Consider the following 22,363-nt stretch of genomic DNA (forward strand, 5'->3'; position numbering starts at 1 on the left):
GGTAAGACTGAGTGTGGCACTTCCGAGAAGAAATCAGTGAAATAGCCCTAAAAGTAGCTATTTGGAGAGAGTCAAGGAATGACACTTAACAGGAGAGAAGGTGCCGACCTCATTATCCTATCTGTCTTTTTGCTGCTGCCTGCAGAATCTTCTTTGTACATCAGACATTGCCTTTCCCAACAGATAACAGACCTGGATACCCAGTTCCATCCCTAGGCCTGTACGTTTAGAGTTAGAGTATTTCTTTAATCCTTTGTGTTTATCTTTGTTGTTTGAACCCATAGCAAGTCACACCACTGGTCTGCCTAGCTCAGTATTGCTTACTGCAACTGGCATTAACTTTCCAGGTTCTCAAGCAGAGTAAGGACTTTCCAAACTCTTGCTACTGGAAGTTACAGGGATTGACCTGGGACTTTCTATAGGCAAACTATGTGCTCTACCACTGAGCTGTGGTCCTTCCCATATTAAACAACATGTTTAATTACATACTCTGGTGGATTTTCCTCTTTGAGTGAAAAAGAAAACCTTGTTGCCTGTGTAAATTCATTTAAATATATTCAATCATCGAGCACTGAAGGTGAGTAAAAATAACGTTCCAACCAGCAAAACAAAAACCCAGCCCAGATGCTGCCCTAACACAGGCAACCATCCAGGAGTCCTTTGATCACACAAAAATAATTGCAGCTGGCAGCAGGAGTAACTGTGACAACTCCTTTCAGATTTGCTCCTGGGTTAGGTTCAAAGGAACCTGTTACCATGACGTCCTTGCTGTCAATGTAGAGTCTTTCCATATATACATATCCTTCTTTTTAGGATTTTAAAAAAACCTTAGACTTTTGCTCCCTTTGACTCTGAATGGTTGATAGCAGGATATTAGTGTGTCTGTTGACTGGACCCATTTGACTTTTTCCAAGGGCAGCTCTGAGCTGACATACGTGAATTGATGATGCCAATTATAAATATTTGGTGCTTTTTGGGATAGCCCATGAACTCTAGTGCCTGCCTAATTCTACTTCCAGATGTTCAGCTGTTTTATGGTACTCATTGTTCTAGTCTGTAAGTTTGCTTCATCTTGAGGGGGATATGGACTGATTATGAGGGAGGAAGTGGGAGGAGGAAAATGGGGAGGGGAGGAGAGGGTCCAGTAAGCCACTAGAGGACAACAGCATCTTCCCCTCATTCAGATCAATGGGAGTCTTTTAGGAGCCAGACATGGGCATCAGAGAGGTAAGGGCATCCTTTTGCAAATATTGGAGATAGAATACTTGAATGGTGTTTTAATTCCACCGCCTTCCACCCTTCTGTCATTGTCATCCACTTCTTTGTTCTTATGACCAACCATTTAACCATCTGTCTATGTACCTGTTTGTTGACAACCCGGTTTTCTACGTACCTTGAGATCAACCCCATCTATCCATTCTTTCTGCCTTTCAATCATTAAGCTGTGTTCTTTTTATTTTTCTCTTTGATTCTAAAGTGCTTACTTCTGAATTTCAGTTCAGCTGATCTACTTACGTTGAAAGATAGAAGGAATGATTAGTTCTGTATGCTGTGAAGTGGGATGTGGAATGGTATAGTATAGCCGAATCTTGTCAGATCTCAGAGTAAACAGGGTCAGTACTTGGGTGAGAGATACCAAGGAAGACTTTGCAGAGGAAGGCAAAGGCAATAGCACCTTTGCTTAATCACTTGTCATTAAAACCAATTGGGGTTGTCATAAGTTGGCTGTTACGCAGGAGGCGGAAAAAGAAATTATTTGGTACTTATTCTCACCAGCCACACTGATATCAATATGTTCAAAATCAGGACAGATGGATGCCATTTTAGGATGCTGCTGTACCTGATTTCTCCTTTACAGCTATAGACTGGGAGTTAAAAATGGGTTTAGAAAGCACCCCCTGCCCCTGGAGGGAGGGAACAAGGGAGAAAGAGCCTGCACAGCCAGCCAGGTGCCTCATTTTCCACATGGGGCATGTCCTTTATCTTCACCATTTGTAGGTTTACTAACCTCCAGATGGTGGCTAGAGATCTCCTGGGATTACAGTTGATCTTCAGGCAACAGAGATCAGTTCACCTAGAGAAAATGGCTGCTTTGGAAGGTGGATTCTATGATGGTGTACCCCAGTGAAGTCCTTCACCTCCCCAAATCCCATCCTCTTTAGGCTCCACCTCCTCAATCTCCAGATATTTCCAAACCTAGAGTTGGCAACAGTAACTGTGTGGGTATTATGAGACCAGTCCAAGTGCATCCTTTGCCATGCCAGGGCCAGTCCCTGCTTGAGGCCTTGCTTGCAACCTGCCGGGAGGGGGCAATCCTACAGGCCATTGACCCACCAGACTTTTCCCAGTTGCCATAATGGCACCTTGCCCTGCCCAATTTCTTCTACTGGTTAAGTCAATAAGAAGCTGAACATGTAGGTTTGTCAGGTCCTACTGTGCTCTTGGCTGGGGATTCTGGAGCTCTCCTAGAGTCTTCTGCTGCGTGTACGGTGACATTACCCGGAAGTGACATTGCGGTGCCGGCACTGTGTGCAATGCTCTAGGTTTGGGGCAAAATTCTGAGGGTTTTAGCTACAAAGCCATAGAGTTTGCCCAGAAAACAGCATCATTATGCAATGTCCCCAGCATGATGATGTCACTTCCGACTGACATCATCATGTCAGGATGTCGCACAGTGATGTCCCTGATGGAGGGTGGGATTTCCCCTGCCGGCCAGCTACAGAGCAGTAGATTGGAGCCCTGTAGACTGGAGGAATCTTCTGGCCAGACTGGGGAGCCAGGCAACTCTATGAACATGGCCATGTGCTCCTTGGGTTTAATCTTGTGCTCGGCAATAAGTTAATTGGGAGATTTAAAGTAAGGCATTCCTTTGAAGCATCCTTATAAACCGTTTTTCTGCAGAGCATTCCTGAATAAATGGCGACAAACATAGCCAGGCTGGATTGTAATTAGAGCAAATAAAATAAATAACCTAGTTGTTTGAGCCTTGAGATGTAAGGTTTAGGAAATGGCTGTGCATATACATGCATTTTCTATTCCCACCTTGTTGGAATGGCTTGCCCAAGGAAGTCAGGAAGGCCTCCTCAGGGCTGGCCCTGGCACTAGGCAACTTCTTAGGGTGCCGGTTTTATGGCCGAACTGAGTGCCCCCCACGTGACTCAGTGACATTATCAGTGCTTGGGGGGGGGGGTGTGCCAGAAGTTAGCCTTGCCGGCCCTGGGCTTCCTCATTTCTGGCATTCTGCAACCTATATAAAACGAAACTATTCAGAAGTATATTTTGTAAATATAATGGTGGCGGAAGAAATTCATTTTTTCTTGGCTACCTTACAAGACTTGAAGGCTGGTTATTCTGTTGTGGTTGCCTCAATCACAACAGGCCACTGAGAGCCATGTATTTCTTGAAGCCGCAGGCACTGTTTCTGTTATCTTAAGGAGTTAATCCCCCAATGTATGTTTTTTAGATTTTAGAGTTTTCTGTAAACCTGGGTCTTTTCTAAGGTTTTAGTCTCCGGATTTAAGTTTCCACAGTTGGGGCCACACTGACGATAAAGGTTATCCAGTATCTTAGCCAGTTTGGTGTAGTGGTTAAGTGTGTGGACTCTTATCTGGGAGAACCGGGTTTGATTCCCCACTTCTCCACTTGCACCTGCTGAAATGGCCTTGGGTTGGCCATAGCTATCTCAGGAGTTGTCCTTGAAAGGGCAGCTGCTGTCAGAGCCCTCTCAGCCCCACCCACCTCACAGGGAGTCTGTTGTAGGGGGAAGCCGCTCCGATTCAGAGAGAAGGGTGGGGTATAAATCTGCAGTCTTCTTATATTTAATGAGGATAGGTTAGAATGCTAGGGTAGTATTTCCTGATAATGTGTCTCTCTTATATGTCCATTTGTGTAAAGTATGCCTACATCCAGTGATTCTTCACTATTCTCTTCACTCCAGGAACTGCGGAGCCGTCAATTCTGGTGTTGCTTGTTGGCAGAAGCATCTGGCACCCTCATCTTTGTCTCAGTAGTGCTGGGTGCTTCCTCCCCTGCTGGTCCTAAACAAGTGCTCCCTCCTCCACTCCAGCCAGCTCTTGCTGCAGGGCTGGTTGCCATCAGCTTGGCACACTGCTTTGGCAAGGTCAGTGGCGCCCAGGTCAATCCAGCACTCACTGTGGCTTTCCTGTGCACTCGCAAACTGGATGCTCTGCATGCTGCAAGCTATATCCTGGCCCAGTGCCTAGGTGCCATCCTAGCATCAAGTGCCTTCTTCCTCATGCTGCCTGCCTCAGCCATTGGGCAACTGGTTACCAAGGTGAGTGAGCTGCACCCTTTTTTCACTCCAGTTATCCTGGGAGATGCACCCTTTCCACTCTAGCTAGCAGGGGCACAGAATGGCTTTACTGCTAGTGGCTGCGCCAGTCCCATCTCATGGTGCTGTACTGGGCCACTGAAGGTCTGAAACCATATACGGACCACACAGGAATGGCAGTCTGAAGTTCAGTCACTGCATGATCACCTGATTTTGACAAAAGGAGGGAACTGTAAGAAAGCCAGTCGTATCAGCTAAGGAAATCATCTGATTCCAAAAGGCTAATGGTTTAGGGTAATGCTCCAAGACCTCTACAAATGCTTCCTGGTTATTCTTTCTTGCTGTTTTGGACAGCAAACTCTATACCACCCTAGCTTTTCATGTGATTCAGTGATTTTACCTTTCCATGTCCTCAGCTGACCAGGAGCTGGGTCTATCACTCTGCTTCCCTTTTCCCAGCAATCCATGGGCATTATACTGACTTTCAGCTCCCTCCTGTTGGCTATTCCTAGTGCTCCCCTCTTTTTACAGGCTCACTGGGTCCACTGTTGCCCACAAAACATTGTATGGGCTGAAAATGTCTTTTGGAACAAGGAAGCTTGTTTTAATTGCACAAAAATTTATTTTTATACCCTTATGAACATGAACTCAATGTATGTAAGATGCCTTTTCTTCTCAGTTTAACTTGTAAATGTAAGACAAGTGTACACAGTTATGAAGATAACAGTGCTTTAATAAATCCAGTAAGCTGATCTGAAATTGTAGCCACCTTGAAATAATCTGAAACAACATCACACAAGTTATCCTTTTTGGTAGCATGACCTTTCAGATGCCAATCAGAATATCACAAAAGAAGGTAGCTAAGTTTTGCAACGCTTGTCTCTGTATTAGAAAGGCATATATCTCTTGATTTTATTGATACTTTTATTAATTTTTCTATCCTGTTTTAACCACTGATAATTTTGCCATTCGATGTTTACATTTGTCTAATTATTAGGCTTTTTGTCAGCTTGGTGCCGTATAAATAAACTGACTGACTGACTTATAATATTGGTCTCTTCCATCTGCTCCAGTTTGTAGTATTGTTACCCTGAGACTGGAATTTATTTGTTCTAAAATAACCATTGATCGCACTTATTCCCTTTGAAAAAAAAGATTTCTCTTTAATTCTCTTTGTAGTTTTCTGGTACATCCTGGTTATCTGTGCACCCTTTTATACATTCATCAGCCTTTGCAGGATTTTTTGATGTTACATACCACATGGTGGTGCTCTAGCAGGAGAATAGAAAAGTTTGCAGAAATATTGCCTGCCTCTGAGCATCTGCAGAGTGAAATTGTGCTAAATCTCCTTTCTTGCCATTCCTCTCTCCAAATTTCTTCTTTTAAAAAAATCAAAACAGAATTGATTTGAAACAGACTCCAAATTCTTAAGGAGGAAAATAAATGGATTGTTGAATCTCAGGGAGAAACTTAATAAAGAAAAATTAAGATAATTTTTCTTAATATAACACCACTACTAATTTGTCACAATTTTTGTTAGTATTTGGGTTCCTTAAGACAAAACAAAACATGAATCACTTTGCATCCTAGATGATAAACCCCATATCCTTTCAGTTACTCATAGTGAAGACAGACACATCAAAAACAAGTAGCCATAGTTTGTTTCTAATGATAATTTGAAACCAAAATACCATCAGAGAAGTATACTAACACCATTTGTTCAAAAGCCAATATATCAGAAATTATTTCATTGTGTTGTTCACATGTAAATGACCAGGAAAATACCCTTCAGTGACTTTGGATGCTCCTTGCTGAGTGGGAGACCACAGCCTCTCACACAAGCCCTCCTCGTCTCTCTAACCTGTCTTTGGTGCCTTCATTTCAGGTGAGCAGTGAAGGGAATGCTGGACAAGCCCTGGGAATGGAGGCTTTCTCCACATTCCAGCTAGCTCTCACCATCTTTGCTGTAGAAGACCATCGGCGGCGTGAATTGGGGGAGCCCAGCATCTTGGCTATTGGCTTCTCTGTAGTGGCAGGAGCCCTAGCTGCGGTAAGAGCCCCTGCAGGTGAATGAGCTGCCCCTTTAAGGTGCTGGCTGGAAATACTAGATAAATTTATGGAAAGTCATGGGCCCAGCAGCAAAGCTGGTGTTTGTAGGCCAAAGACCCACCACACAATCTGGACATTACTTTTTCAGCTATGACAGATAAAAGAGTCCCTCTTGTTTCCATGTGGTAAAATAAAGAAGTAACACAGGAAGAAAATCTCTGCTGGAAGAGACCAGTGGTCCATCTAGTCCAGCTTCCTGTCTCACACCGTAGCCAACCAGTTCCTATGGATGACCAACAACAAGACACAGAGGCCGAGGCCTTTCCCAGATATTGCCTCCTAACACTGGGGTTCCAAGGTTGACTGCGTCTGAATGTGGAGGTTCTCCTTAGTCACCATGGCTAGTAGCCACTGATAGGCCTATCCTCCATAAATCTATCTAATCCCTTTTTAAAGCTGCCTATGCCTGTAGCCAGCATTACATCCTCTGGCAGTGAATTCCACATTCGTTGTGTAAAGTATTTCCTTATGGCCCATTATGCACACACAGCTTACTGCAGATTTTCCAAGCAGTAAGCTTTTAAGCTTGACTTTGGATTCTGTTCCTGCCTTATGCACCATTCTTTTTCCTCTGGTGTATTCATTCTGCAGGTACAATTTCAACAAACCAATTTTTCTAAATTGGGGTGGAACATCACTTATGACCAATGTTCCCTCTAAGCTGCAGTCTTGTGAGCCAAAATTCGATTTTGTGAGTTACTGGTATTAAAGTTGTGAACTACTGGCATTAAAGTTGTGAGCTATGCTACTGCATAAATTATTGTGCTCTAAGGGCATTTTTCCTGAGCTAAGACAAAAATGTGTGAGCTGGAGGCTAAAAATCTGTGAGCTAGCTCACACTAACTCTGAGGAAACATTGCTCATGATATGTGGGAGGTAGTGTCCAAAGGTTTTTTTTTAAATTATGCATTGGCCTATCGCAGCTGCACAGCAGTATCCAGTAAGCACCTTCCATTTAAATCCTTGTGGTTCAGGTTTTGCACATGCATTTTAACATTAGTTCACTGAATGAAAGGGAACAGAAAGGAATGCAGGCACAAGGGGAAAAAACCTGATGTTGAAATTGACCAGACTTTTCCTGCATCTGACAAGCAGCTGAGAAGCCCCATGTTCCATATTGCCAAGCACTAGGGCAGAAGTGCTGAACTAATTTGTTAGGAGGGTCAGATCTGACAAAAATGGGACTTTTGGGGGCCAGGCCATGTGTGTCATAATATTTAATGTGAGGTAGCGGAGATATAAATTTTATAAAGGGCACAGACAAATACAAAGATATTTTAAAATTTAAAATATAAACATGCTTACAACTCTTGCAATAGTTTGTTTAAAATGGAAAAGTGGGGAAATAGTGAGATTTGGCAATGCAATCTTTAAAATAAAACATCAAGGAAAAGCACAAGGATCACAGCAGAAACTAAAAATATAAAATGCTCTGAGCCTGGGAAAACAATGAAATTGCAAGCTTCTCTCCCCCCGCCCCAGGTCTACTCAGTTTGGTAATGGCTCTCCTGTATAATATTCCCCTTTGGCTGTAGGTTCCCAGGTTAGAGTACTCACTAGGTCAGGTCCATTGAGCAGAAACAAATTGGCTGAGAGCATCAACCCTTTGCTCCTGGAATCTGAGCTTCAGGAACACTGAAAGTGAAACAATCTCCACTCCATTGAAAGACATTGCAGCACAGACAAAGCTGCAAGGAAAACACGAAATGGATCTTCTATCAAGGTCCCTGGGCTCTATCTATCTGGGCAGAGACTTTAATGGAAAATCCACTCCACGTTCTCCCTGCAGCTTTGATGGAAAGTCTGTTCCACATTTTCCTTGCAACTTTGTCTGTGCTGCAGTCTGCAAAGACAAAGCAGAAAAGGCAGGGAACTGAAAGAGCTGGGGACTTCATCAATCTCAGAGCTTCAAACCATGAGGACAGGAAGGGGGAGAAAAGAGCCCCGGGGCCCTGATTAAAGCTCTGGGCAGGCCAATTTTGGCCCACAGGATGGACATTTAACTAGGGCCTTTTTTGAAGAAAAGGCCCAGCAGGAACTCATTTGCATATTAGGCCACACCCCCTGGTATCACCATTGTTTCACACGGGGCTTTTTAAAGCCCAGCAGAGGCTCATTTGCATATTAGGCCACACACCCCTGACATCACCATTGTTTCACACAGGGCTTTTTTTGGTAGAAGCCCAGCAGGAACCTATTTGCATATTAGGCCACACCCCCTGACACCAAGCCAGCTGGAACTGCATTCCTGCTCAAAAAAAGCCCTGCATTTAACACCCCTACACTGGGGGATTCACTGCTGTGTTATCGGCCACTGTGAAAAATGAGAGTCACACAATCTCATAATATGTGGGGACGTGAAGAGTGTACAGAATTCACAGTACAACCCACTGGCACTGCTACAGAAAGCTGTGATAGTTGGCAAGGTGTATGTGTGATTTTTAAATTCAGCGGTTTGCAGAAGGTCTATGTGATTGAGCTGCCATTTTAATGTTAGACTTCCAGAGACTGCCAAAATGACTCCTCTTCCCAACTTTGTTCACTGAAGCACTGAAGGGGAAAATGTTTTCTTAGCCAGGAAACTTTTTTTTTAATTAAAAGTTTTAGTGGGAGAGAGTTAAGCAAGGCTATGAAGGTCATCTCAATCAAGTTAGTGCTGCGCAAGCAAATCCTAAATAAATGCTTCACTTTAGGTTGGAAAGCATGCTGATCCTAGGCACGCCTACTCAAAAATAAGTCCCATGGAATTCTGTGTGGTTTACTCCCAAGTAAGTATTCCTGGGATTTCAGCCTGCAAGTATTAGTTTGCAACTTTGCATTCTACCAATTTCTTAGCAACATTCACGGTGAGCCTCCCCCCAAAGGCAATCATTTAACGAGGAAGAAGAACCTGATCCTAGGACTGTCTACGCAAAAGTAAGTCCAACTGAGTTCAGTTGGGCTTACTCCTGAGTAAGTATCCCTGGGATTTCAGCCTGCAAGTATTCATTTACAACTCTCCTCTTTTAAAACTCCCCCCATTGTTTTAAGTTTTTTACAAGCAGCATGAGACTAGCATTGGTTTCATATTGCTAGACTCATATAGCTTGTAAAAAAAATTAAAAATTAATACAGTGAGAGGAAATGGAGCTTGTACATCAATGATGAGGGGAAGATGGTGGATGCAGAGTAGGCAGACCGACCTCAGTGTTGGTGGTGGAGTAGGAGACGGGGAAAAGGCAACGGGGAAATCTGAGGGAATCTACATTTTAAATTACCTTTGGCCTGGAAATTAAGCAAGGGAAAATCCAGCGCAAAAAGTACTCAAAAAAAAAATCAGGAAAACAGCAATTGGAAAGTGAACTGAGCACTGAAAGGAGGAAAAACAATGCAGAATGAAAAAGAAAACCCAACATATGTATATTGTGAAAGTGAAGCAGAACATCTGTGCGTAATAGGCCTTTGTCCATTCCAAGGGCATAGCCAGGAATTTTTTCTTCAGGGGGAATTTAAATAATTCAAAGGGGTACTCAGCCAAGGTAAGGCAAGCAAATGAGCCCCTCCCATAGCCATGCTGTGGATCCCCATGGCTGCAAGGATGCAACACAAAACAAAAGTATACTTGCGCCTACTGGGTGGGTGCAGGGCTTGCTTGCACTGAGCAGTGGTGGCAATGGGCCAGCAAGAGAGGGCCACACAGGGCTTTGCAGCAGCGGCAATGAGAGGCTGGCGAGAGAAGGGGGCCATGGTGCAGGGCTTGCTGGTGGTGGGGCAGGCCAGAGAGGATGGTATGGGGCTTGCCAGCAGCAGCAATTAGTGGCTTGTGTGAAGCTTGCCAGCAACAATGACAAGTATAATAATTAAGTTGGAGGGCCTTGGTGATAAGTTGGGGGGCCAGGTCCTGAGAGGCCCCACTGTAGCTACAGGCCTGGTGCATCCTGCATCTACTGCCCATCACCTTCATTGGATGCCCTGAAGTTCTAGTATTTTGGAAGGAGAAAATATTCTTTGTCAACTCTCTATCAACCCCACCCTGTAGTCATTTCTTTTCTAAACTGAAAAGTTCCAGTCTTCATCCTTTCCTCATAGGGAAGGCCCTCCAACCCCCAATAATCTTGGTCGCCCTGTTATGTACCTTTTCCAGCTCTGTGATGTCCTTTATGAGATACAGTGGCCTGAACTACACACAGCAGGGCTTTTTTTGTAGAAAAAGCTCAGCAGGAACTCATTTGCATATTAAGCCACACCCCTTGATACAAAGTCAGCTGGAATTCCATTCCTGTACTTTCCCGCTCAAAAAAAGCCCTGGTATACAGTATTCAAAATGAGGCTGCACTATATATCCGTACAGGGGCGTTGTAATATGGGCTGTGCATTTTGAATTCCTTTCCTAATTCTTCCCAGGATACAGTTTGCCTTTTTCACTGCTGCAGCACACTGGCTTGACACTTCAATTGAGCTATCTATTATGAAGCCTAGATCTTTTTTCCTCTCAGTCTCTGCAGAGTACATGTGTAGCCTGGAGGAAGTTCTAGGTTCAGTTCCCAGCCTCACTGCTTAAAGAATCTCTGCTAGTAGGTGTTGGAAAAGCCTTCTTATTAGATTGGCTGATAGGTAGAGTAGACAGTATTTAAGTACATGGTCTGATTGGATAGGAGACAGCTTCATATGTTCAGAATGAGAAAACGATAAAGTCTGAAAGTTAATATGTAGCCAAATATTTTGATTTTGCATTCAGATCTTCTAGAACAGAAGGTTTAATCCCAACACAAATGGCTTCTGCAACCTTCTTTCCCAGCATATGAACATTCTGGCAGCTTTACAAGTCCATAGCTATAAGGGGAGCACACTGGAGTGATACCCCCAATTCCTGGTTTTCATTTTAAAAAGAGAGAGAGAGAGAAGCATTAAGCAGCTTCAGAGAAGGAAACCCTTTGCATCTCTGCCTGAGTCACTTGACTGGCCTTTCTTCTCTCCAGTCGGCAACACATGGAGGGTATAAAGTTTCAGTGTGCTTGTGGCTCACAGTTGCTATGTTTCAACATTACCGACTGTATCCCAGACTAGCCCACAATACTTTGTTGACTTGGGGCAGAAGGGTGTTGTTTTATTTTTACTGCATTTTTGTTCATATTGAAAGCCACTTTGGTTTCCTTCAAGGAGATGAGGAGGATATCAATATTTAAATTAATATAATAAATACATACAGCAATCTTCTGAGCACACATGTATCAATGACACTGCCTTGAGAACATTGAGGGGATATTGAATTATGTGCGCTAAACAGAGCAATATCTCTTACAGCAGCAGAAAATTATAAAACATTTAAGAGAAATGCTTCCTTGCAAAGCAGAGTTGAACATTAGTATGATGTTTAGTACTGGTACACAAAGGACTGAGAAGGGATGCTGAAATCAAAATCCGCACACAGAATACATTTGTTAAAAATCTGATATTTAGAATAGTGTGTTCAAATTATATAATATGAAAGTTATGGTTACAGAATCACACATACCTGGTATTGAATGCTAAAGAAGTCCTGTAGGTGAAATACTTGCCATCATCACCGGAGACATATGGTAGGGTTTTCAGAGGTAGTTTGCTATTGCCTTCCTCCGCATCATAATCTTGGTGTTCCTTGGTGGTTTCCAATCCAAATACTAGCCAGAGCCAACCCTGCTTAGCTTCTGAGATCTGACAAGATCAGCCTAGTGTGGGCTATCCAGAACAGGGTAGGCTAAATACTAATAGTAAGAATACCAATTAGGATGAAGATGCTGGTTATAACTCATGAAATTATCCGTTGAAGAATGGAAATGGAATATCATTACTGACTATGCCAATATGATATCTCTCCAGGGCATATTCTCTGGGGGCAGCATGAATCCAGCCCGATCACTGGGACCAGCTGTAGTAACAGGAATCTGGGAACATCACTGGGTGAGTGGATGCTGGAAACCCAGCTGAGAGATTAATGGCACTGTGTCCTTCTGAGCACGTATGTTTAGTTTGCCCTTCTTTCCCCAAAAATATTTATTTAGGGGCAAGGATCAAACCTGCCCGGAAGCTACAGGCACTGTGAAAGTAGGTCAAACCAGCTGAGATGTTGTGTGTTCTATGAATGGAGCCTACAGGTGCAGCCTGGAAATATACCGAAATTACAACTGATCTCCAGACTTCAGAGATCAGCTCCTTTGGAGAAAATGGTTGTGTTGACGATGGATTCTTTGGCATTATATTCATCTGAGGACCCACCACCACTACCACCACTCTGCAGACATCACCCCCAAATATCCAGGAATTTCCCAGCCTAGAGTTGATAACTCTATTCTAGTGTCTTTAAAAAAAAATCACAACTGGGAGGGCCCATTCTCACTGAGGACCCAGTCACAAATAGCCCTATAGAGCTTCTATTTGGGGAAAACATACAGATACTTATTTGGATTATCAGATGTTTGTTTGTTTATGCTATTTATAGTCTGCCTTTTTTACTTGGACTTAAGGTGGATTACACAGAGTGAATCAATACAATCAACAAAATGGGACATTCAGTAAACCAGTGCAATAGAATTAGGGCTGTAGAACTAATCAGGAATCTAAAAACAGAACTGAAGCAAAACCTAAGTATTTAGATGACACATTATATGATACAAAATTACAGACTTACAACAAGCTATACATAGTATCACAGTCAATAATTTGTCCAAGTAAATGTGAATCATTTTGTACAGTGCAACTCTATTTTCTACACAGAAAAGCCCTCTTGAATAATTCGGTTTTGCATAGTTTGTGGAAAGCTAGGAAAGCGGGGCACATTGGAGCAGGCACATGTATGGGCACTAGTTTGTTTTTGCTAATTTGCAGGTTAGCTCTTGCAGAAAGCCCTACTCAGATGAGCGAAACTGTTGTAGCAGAGCACAGATGAAGAGGTAGTCTCACAGATGTGAGGGTTCAAGGCCATGGAGAGCTTTCTGCATGACAGCCCTATTACTGATGGGCAGCCAGTGGAGTGAATGCAGAATAGGAACATTACGTGTGCTTCATCTAGCTCCCAATATTATTTGAGCCATGGTGTTGGAGCTCTCTTCACAGAACTCCTAGCAGCTCTTCTGGTTTGGCCCTGGATTTCTTGATTTGTTGTCCCCTCTCTAAGAGCTCTCACTCTGTGGATTGATTTCCATGAGATACAGAGTATGAGAAGGTGGAGATCCTAGACCCAAGCTGCGAATGTCACAGTCATATGTGATTTATATGTTCTTCTCTCTTCCTGTGTGTTCCTGCTCCAGGTTCACACTGTAGCGCACAGCAGAAGGAACTTTAGCTTTGCCCCCTAAGTTGTCACCTTTAAAAAAATGGTCAAAAGGGGGAGGGACTATTTCAGCCTATTGCAGAAAACCATGTACCATTCTTCAGTGGACCTAACAATTCCTTCTCCGTTATCATTTGTTCATGGTAACAGTGCAGAGGCGAAGGCTGAAGTTCCTTCTACACACAAGCTGCACTCCAATTTAGAGCAAGAACATGGGTAGAGCATGCAAATAATGTATGACTGTGATAAAATAACATTTCAGTTCACAGGCTGTGTATACAGGGTTGCTAACTCTGGATTGGGAAATTCCTGGAGATTTGGGAGTGGAATTGCCAGGCTGTGGCAGCCAGTGGGGGATAAGGACATAAGAGAAGCCGTGTTGGATCAGGCCAGTGGCCCATCCACTCTGTGTCACACTGTGGCCAAAAAAAAACAGGTGCCATCAGGAGGTCCATCAGTGGGGCCAGAACACTAGAAACCCTCCCATTGTGCCCCCCCCACAAGCACCAAGAATACAGAGCATCACTGCGGTTAATATCACCAACAATACACTGTGGTTAATAGCCACTGCTGGACTTCTGCTCCATATGTTTATCCAATCCCCTCTTGAAGCTGTCTGTGCTTGCAGCAGCCACCACCTCCTGTGGCAGTGAATTTCATGTGTTAATCACCCTTTGGGGATGGGGGTGGGCTTACCAGGAGCAGGGAGTTTAATTGCATGTTTCAGCAACATGCCCACAAGATTTCCAGTGTGACCTGGAAGTGACATAGGCATGTTGGGGTGATGCTCTGGTATTGGGGCCAGAGTTTTTGCCCAAAAACCAGAGCATTGCCCTGATGTTCTCAACATGCCTCCATCACTTCCAGGTCACATTGAAGTCACATAGGCACGTCACTGGAATGTTGGGTGTTTCTGTAGGTTTGGGAAGGGGTGATCTCCATTGGCTATAATGCCATAAAATCCACTCTCTACAGCAACTATTTTCTACAGAGAAACTGAGGTCTGTAGTCAGTTGTAATTCCAGGAGATCTTCAGACCTCACCTGGAAGTTGGCAAGCCCCCACCCCAGGAATTCCATTTTGTGAAAATTGAACATGTGCCTTCAGATATATTGACTGGGCCTTGTTCTACATCCTGTTGCTTATCTTGTCCTGATATCATATTGATGCAGGTTCCCCTGAACTGAATCAATCCACGTCCTTCTCTCTGTGTCACACCTCTCCTGAGCCCTCCTGTACTGTATTGATTCAGAATCCATTTGATTCAATCTCACTCACTTTCTCTTTTCCTCTGTTTAGGTGTACTGGCTTGGTCCCATCTTGGGTGCTGTCCTTGCTGGAATGTCTTACGAATTCTTCTTTGCTAGCACTGCTTCACGGGACAAGCTAATTGCCTGCCTGACCTGCCATGAGATTGAGATTGTGGAGGCAGCCAGCATGTCTCGTTCTTCACCCTCTGCTTCTGCTCACACCAAACCTCCTTGCAAGGGGGAACATAGTGCTGAATAGGAGACAGCAACATCCTGTCTTCTTGCCTTCTCATAATCTTGCTTTGGGTCCTTGCCACTCACCCCGTTGCTTTCCTTCTGGTATATGGCATGCTGGGACTTGATATTGAGGTGGAACTGGATTCTGAATTCCGAAAGACATCAAAAGGCAATAATTATGGCACTGAATGCTTCCAGGAGTCATGTCTTCTGTCCCTGGGTTTGAAGACTGGGGTGGGAGGGGGAATCCTACCAGCGTAAAATGAGGAAGGGTTGGAAACCAGGAGTCATGATTTCTCTCTGTCCCTAGATAGGATCAGTAGAACTAAAGAAAGAGTTTCTATTCCAAGTTCAGGTGTAGGATTTGCAACGAGCAAGCTAGAACTGGGATCAGGCCTCCTCCTGATTTCTAGTCTGGTTTGTTGCATGACCCCCCCCCCCTCCCCGCCAGGCCTGTGTGTGTCACATTTGTCCCCTCAGTGAAACACTAAATAGAGAGCATCTCCAAAGGACAAGCTGGGCCTTTTTTTCTGTGTTGCCACATGGGTGGAGTTCAACAACAGGCCTCGGCCAGCCTCCTCTAAAACCTGATGCACAATAAAGTAGAGTGCAATTGAGCAAGTGACGGGGGTGTTGATTCCCCTCCCCATGCCTCGAACAACCTGGGCCTGGTGAAGTGCTGAACCCAGCAAGTCCCATTGTCCTTGCCACTTTCAGGCCTGGCAGTTTTTCCCTGAACTGCCCAATCACAGAGCAGGCTGCTAAATCCCCTGGAGCCCAGAGAGAATTAAAGCTAGTTTAACCAGCTCTGACTGAACCTCCAGTCCAAAATGCTGTGGTGACAAATATCCCCAGAGGCCTCCTTCTAAGCACAGAGGGGTCTGGTTTTTTCCCTCACCCCTTTTGCTGGATAATTAACCCCTCCAGCTCCAGGCACAAGAGGGTTGTGTCCTGATTGTCTTCCTTTCCCAGAATACCCAGAATAAAACTTTGCTGGTCTTAAAAGTGCGACTGGACTCAAACATGATAGGATCACTGACACATAATTTGAGTACCAAAAGCAGCCATAGCAGGCAATATAGACTGGATTATTGTATTTGGGACGGGAAAACTTTAACTCTTCCCTCCCTCTGTGCCACTACCCCCATCAAAATTGTCCTTCATTGGATGTTTTAAGCTCCAATAGGGAAAAAAAGACTGGTACCTATATTATTTCTTCTTTTTTTCTACCTCCAGTGTTTAAAACCTCTGTGTGGGTTTTCAAGGCAAGAGACTAACAGAATTTGTCATTGTCTTCCCACGCATAGTTACCCTGGTATCCCTTCAAGGTCTCCCATCAAAATACTAACCAGGACCAACTCTGTTTAGAATCACTGAGTTGGAAAGGACCTCCAGGGTCATCTAGTCCCCTGCACAGTGCAGGAAATTCACAAATACCTCCCACACCTGGTAACTCCTGTTCCATGCCCAGAAGATGGCAAAAAGCCTCTAGGATCCCTGGCCAAACTGGCCTGGAGAAAAATAGCTTCCTGATCCCAAAGCGGTGATCAGCATTTCGCTGGGCATGTAAGAAAGGACCACAATAACTAAGCACTGACGCAACCCTTCTTGCCCTCCTTCTCATTATCTGTCATGATCAGCAGTGCTGTCAGATGGCCATCTAGCATCTGTTTAAAAATCTCCAAAGAAGGAGAGCCCACCACCTCCTGAGGAAGCCTGTTCCACTGAGGAACCATTCTAACTATCAGGGAGTTCTTCCTAATGTTTAGCTGAAAAGTCTTTTGATTTAATTTCAACCCATTGGTTCTGGTCTGACCTTCTGGGGCATCTGAAAACAACTCTGCACCATCCTCTATATGACAGCCGTTCCAAGTACCTGAAGATAGCTTTTAAGATCTGATGAGATTGTGCTAGCCAGGGCCTTCCTAGCAGGAGAATTTTGGTCAGGGAAAGAGTACTATGGTGGTGGTGGTGGTGGAAGTTAATCTCTTCTCTTTTAGTGTCACATGATCCATATCCCCCTCAGTGACTGCTTCTTGTACTTAAATTACATGCCAAGGGAACTCGTCATAGATCCCCAGTGTAGCTTGGCCCTTCAGCTCATTGATATGGGAGGGTAGACTCACAACCATTTTCTATATGCTAAAATCCACAAAGCCTGACCTTTTCCTAAGGAATTCATATGTGGAAACAGCCTTGTCAATAATCTGGATCTTAAAGACCAACAGCAAATCTTAGTTTAACCCATTTTTGGAAGAATATTCAGGATGTGAAAAATCAGACCAGAGGTTAAATTTCAACAACATGTACAAATCTACTGTGGAGGTGGATTCCAATTACATCAATAGGAATTACTAGTTATTGAATGAGTTTAGAATTGTTGGTTCAAATCTCTTTATTTGTATTGCTTTCAATGTGTTATGTGTGTTTTGTTAGATAAGTGCGGTCGAGGTTGCTAGATAAGTGCCATTGAGTTCCCAGTTGTGTTCCAATAAAGATGATATTTTGAGGTAAAAGTTTATTTTGGTTCAGCAGCACACAGTGTAACTGGGGCAGGGGGAACACTCAGAAAGTCAACAGCTATTATGCCAGGCATATATCAGATATACGTTGGCACAGAGCCCTGCTGTTCTGCAGCCAGCCACTGGCACAGCAGTGTCATGGACCACACTGGAGCATACTCAACACAACCCTCTTCATCAATGGAGGAGATGGGCTTAAGGGCATGGCAGGAATTGGCTGGCTATTTAAGCTGCCCCAGCCTGGAGGGAAATAACCCAGAACTGGCATAAAGTTATGCTATCAAACACTGCTGCACAGCCCATATGTGCTCTTGCAACAGAAGAGGCAAAACGCCCCTCACAGGTATGGTCCCACCCACAAGCTCTGGTTTAGCATAGGAAGCCAACTATGGCCACAGTCAATCACACCCCTCACCAGTGGCAACCAAACCCGCTGCCCTGCACCCAGTCACAGTCCCTGCCAGCACTATATAAACCTGAGCTAAAGTACCCCATAGTTCAGATAACAAGGCAAGCAGCATGAGACTCGGTCTCTGCTTGTACGCTGGGAGCACACAATATTTCACTCTGATGCTGTGGAATACACGGAGGGGGGGAGGCGGCATTTAGCATGTATATCCAAGGGGAACAGCAAACCTCCCTGCCCCCTCATATGCATCCTGGGTGCCATCTTGCTAATGCAGGCTCCTATAGCCACAGCTACTAGGGGGTGTAATCATCTTCCCTAGGTGATGATGCAACTTCCAGAAAGATCTGGAAGTGATACCATCACTTCAGGGACACTCCCCCCAAACTCTATGGAAACCACAGAGTTCAGGGGCAAATGCTAGAGTGTTGCCTTCAGTGCAATGACATCACTTCTGGGTCACACCAGAAATCACAACATTGCACAGGGATGATTGCAGCCCCCGTTTTGCCAGCCACTTTCCTCGTGCTGTCGAGCTACATGTGGCTGCAGCAGTCAGCAGATCTTCTGTCAGAAGTGAGCATATGATAAGCTTTTGGCAACCAAATCATGCAATGGGACATACTCCCAGGAAAATGTATCTGGGAGCACTGGGTATGATGCTGGAGTGCATGTGGCAGGGACGTTCCTCCTAGGTGGGGAATGGGATGAGAGTTTTTGGGGGGTCAGTGGCAGCTAGGGTTGAATGGGAAGGAGGGCTGGGGCAGGGACATGGGGGGTTGTGACATTGCTGACATCACTATATCACTTCCAGCTACAATTCCCCCTAGGTGGGGAATGGGATGAGAGTTTGGGGGGGGTCAGTGGCAGCTAGGGTTGAATGGGAAGGAGGGCTGGGGCAGGGACATGGGGGGTTGTGACATTGCTGACATCACTATATCACTTCCAGCTACAATGGTAGCTCTAGGAATTGCTATCAATTCTATTGTTTTACCATAGGGTTTCCAGCAATTCCTAGAGCGACTCTGTTATCACTTCTGGATTGTACCATGAAGTGACATAGTGATGTTGGCTATAGCAGGAGGCTTGGCAAGCCTACTGGCAGCTGTCCCACCCAGCTTAGTAGTACTGTTGGCCAAGCAAACCTTGGCACTCGTTCACTTGCAGGATCAGTACCCTATGCAGCAGCAAAAGCAGATAGAACAGATACAGTTGACTTGTCTGTCCACACAACAGATGGGTAACTGTTGTTTGGATGGCTATGGTATGCACCTTAGAGGGTGGTATCCTGACAAATGGAGTCCTTCTCTATGGTGAGAGGGTTACCCAGACCCTACTGGGATCCAACTGGCATGGCTGTAGGGGACATGACCACTGTGCAGTTTATCATCATTGCATGTGTCTTTGTTTGGCATCACTCACTCTGCTGGCAGCTGTGTGGTCCAAGGGGTATAGTAACGGGAGCAGGTTTCTGGGTCTCATATTTCCCCACAGTATTGCTGGTGTCTAAGAAGCTATGCAGGTTGGCAGTGTGGGCTCCCAAGAGGCACAAGGGCACAGCACAGAGGTGCAGGGGTGTCTCATCCAATCTGATGCATGTCCAAGTGGTCCATCAGCCAGGCTATCCTGTTCCACCTTTAGGAATTTGAGGGAGCAAAATTTCAGCTCTGAAAGTTTTGCCTGCCTCTGGCCTCTTTCCATGTGGGGATGAAACCAGGAAACTTGGGCATTCTATCTTAATGCCTTTTTGCTGAGCGATACCTTTCTTTGCTGTGTTCTATTCTTGGTTCCATATGGCGGGGGGAGGGGGTGGCATTGGAGCTGCAGTGGGGTACCTGGTGGCATGCCTTTTTTACATCTGCCTTCTTGGCCCAGTGGATAAGATGCTGATCTTGGGTGCAGAGGATGTGGGTTTGAGCTAGACCTCCGCTCTTTTTCTTTTTTTTCAGGGGGAGGATGTGTGGGGCTTGGAACAAGGACGGTTGCACATGGGTAGCACTTTGTTCCCAGTCAGACCTTTGCCAGGGGGACAGGTGAACATCCTATCTGCCACATGGGCGCCCTTACTCTGTGATCTGTGTGCCTCTTGGTCTCTGCCATTGTTTGTAAAACTATGAAGCAATCACTGAACAAGACCAGAGAATCCAAACAGTAAAATGGCACTTTGCTGTGGCTGGCAAAGCATTTGTCCTCCACCTTCTAAAATTATTGTCTTCAGTGGCAATCCCCACCCCTGCCACATCATTGGCTGAAGGTGGCCATGTGGCAATTCTCTGTTCAGCGATTTGCCAAGGAAGCTTTTGCCATTTCGCAGCTGGATCATAGAGCGCAAAACAAAATGTCTAGCAATTGTGCTAAATCACTTGCAACCTCAATAATATTGCATTAATAATGCAGTAATATAATCATTATGTTCACCAGGGTGGGGGGGCAATAGGAATACATAACAACAACATTAGATTCTCTGCTGCTCAGTAAGGCTCCCTTTAGTATTGGATCACTAATTCAATTAGAAAAAATAAGGAAAAGTGACATTTCATGGGATGGATTCTCTGTGGCTGAATAAGGCTGAAATACCATCGCCTGATAAACTAAAGAAGACACATTGTTATAAACAATGGACACTGTCCAGCCACACTTCAGCACTTTGAAATCTGTAATCCTACTGATTTCAAAACACCTTGCTTAACTTTCCCATTCTAATAAATGGGATTCGAAAATGCATCATTTTCATGCATGCCTAGTATTTATAACAGTCCATTTAGTGGCATTATTTCACCAGTTTTAATATATGATGAATAAATCCAATGGTTCACAGAATAATGCTTTCAATCCTAGCTGGAATATAGGTCATACCCACCATTCAAAGGGTGTCCATTTGCACACTCTTTGTGCAGTAGAAAATTCCGGAATTCCTGTTGCAGTGGGGAAAACAGAACTCTGGATGAATGCAGTTTTCTGGAGACTGTGATCTTGCTATGAAATGGTATAATGTAAATTGAAATCAAATCAGAAGCATCTTGTCTTTTGGGGAAATCTCTATTACATAGGCTCTAAACCACATCACTCAGAAGGAAATTTCATTGCTTTCAGTAAGATTTACAGTTGGTTATGATTCTATCAGGTACATGTTCCAGACCCATGTTATGTTACATACCTGTTCTAACCTGGTGTACACTATGGGGGGGGGGGATTCAGTTTTTAGGAATACACCTCACAAACATGGGCCATGTATCTCCCAAAATGGTGGTGAGTCCAGCAGCCCTTATTCTCACAGCCCGTGTTTAGGAAGGTGCTGGCCTCCCTCTGTCTCTTCCCAGTTTGATTTGCTTAGCAGATGCTACTAGCCCAGGGGTGGCCAATAGTAGCTCTCCAGATGTTTTTTTGCCTACAACTCCCATCAGCCCCAGCCAGCATGGCCAGTGGCTGGGGCTGATGGGAGTTGTAGGCAAAAAAAAATCTGGAGAGCTACTGTTGGCCACCCCTGTACTAGCCCATGCCTGATTTGTTCAAGGAATGCTGCAAGGTCTAAAAAATTGTTTCCTCTGAGCATATTCCTCAGCATGGTTTTTATCATTTCAGGGAGTGGAGTGCCAGAATCATGCTAAAGGGTGTTGCTTGCATGCTGAATCATATTTGAGTGCCCACACATCTCTGACCCATGAGCCATGATTGGACTCATGCATAGAAACAAGCACCCTCCCGCCCACCATTCTGCATTCAGCCTGAAAAGCTTGTAGTTATGCAGACAGCAACAAGTCCGCTAGATTTGTCACACTGGGAAGAAAAGCAGAACTGCAGACAGAAGAGCTTAAAAAGCATCCATCTGATGCCAGGGGGTACACGGTGATTTGTAAAAGCCCCTCTTTGAAACTATCCCAGTAAAGAGAGTGGCAACATACTCTCCATACTAGACCCCCCACTCTCACAATACCTACACTATAGAGATCACTCGTTCCAAGGCATACGTGATTCATCCAGCCCCAGCAGTTGCCAGCGAGGAGCCTCACAGAAAAACTTCTTAGCTGGAAAGATGGGACACTCAAGGGGAAAGGGGCAAAACCAAAGCTCAGAAGAGGATCAGTCTATGATGGATCAAAGTTCTGAAGGAAGAAATCAGGAAACCTTGTTTCCTGAGCCTTTATAAGGGTCATCACAACTGCCCCAGCCAGGCAGTGAAGCAGTTAACATTCCCCAGCTGGTTGCAGTTCCCACCTCCTGGGCTGGGCTAGGAGGCCTTATAAAGCTCATAGCCTGCAG

The 22,363-nt window shown here is 44.6% G+C and overlaps 1 protein-coding gene across 1 annotated transcript; it reads left to right on the forward strand.

The window, feature by feature from the left end:
• Positions 1-1,212: 1,212 nt before the first annotated feature.
• On the forward strand, positions 1,213-15,237 carry LOC132581049 (aquaporin-4-like). Its single transcript, XM_060252086.1, has 5 exons — positions 1,213-1,227; positions 3,938-4,294; positions 6,177-6,341; positions 12,239-12,319; positions 14,988-15,237. Exons 1-5 carry the CDS (start codon positions 1,213-1,215, stop codon positions 15,195-15,197), a joined length of 828 nt encoding a protein of 275 aa, XP_060108069.1. The 3' UTR covers positions 15,198-15,237.
• Positions 15,238-22,363: the final 7,126 nt, after the last annotated feature.

The sequence above is a fragment of the Heteronotia binoei genome, chromosome 13 (assembly GCF_032191835.1).
Source record: "Heteronotia binoei isolate CCM8104 ecotype False Entrance Well chromosome 13, APGP_CSIRO_Hbin_v1, whole genome shotgun sequence".
In the NCBI taxonomy this organism is placed as follows: domain Eukaryota; kingdom Metazoa; phylum Chordata; class Lepidosauria; order Squamata; family Gekkonidae; genus Heteronotia; species Heteronotia binoei.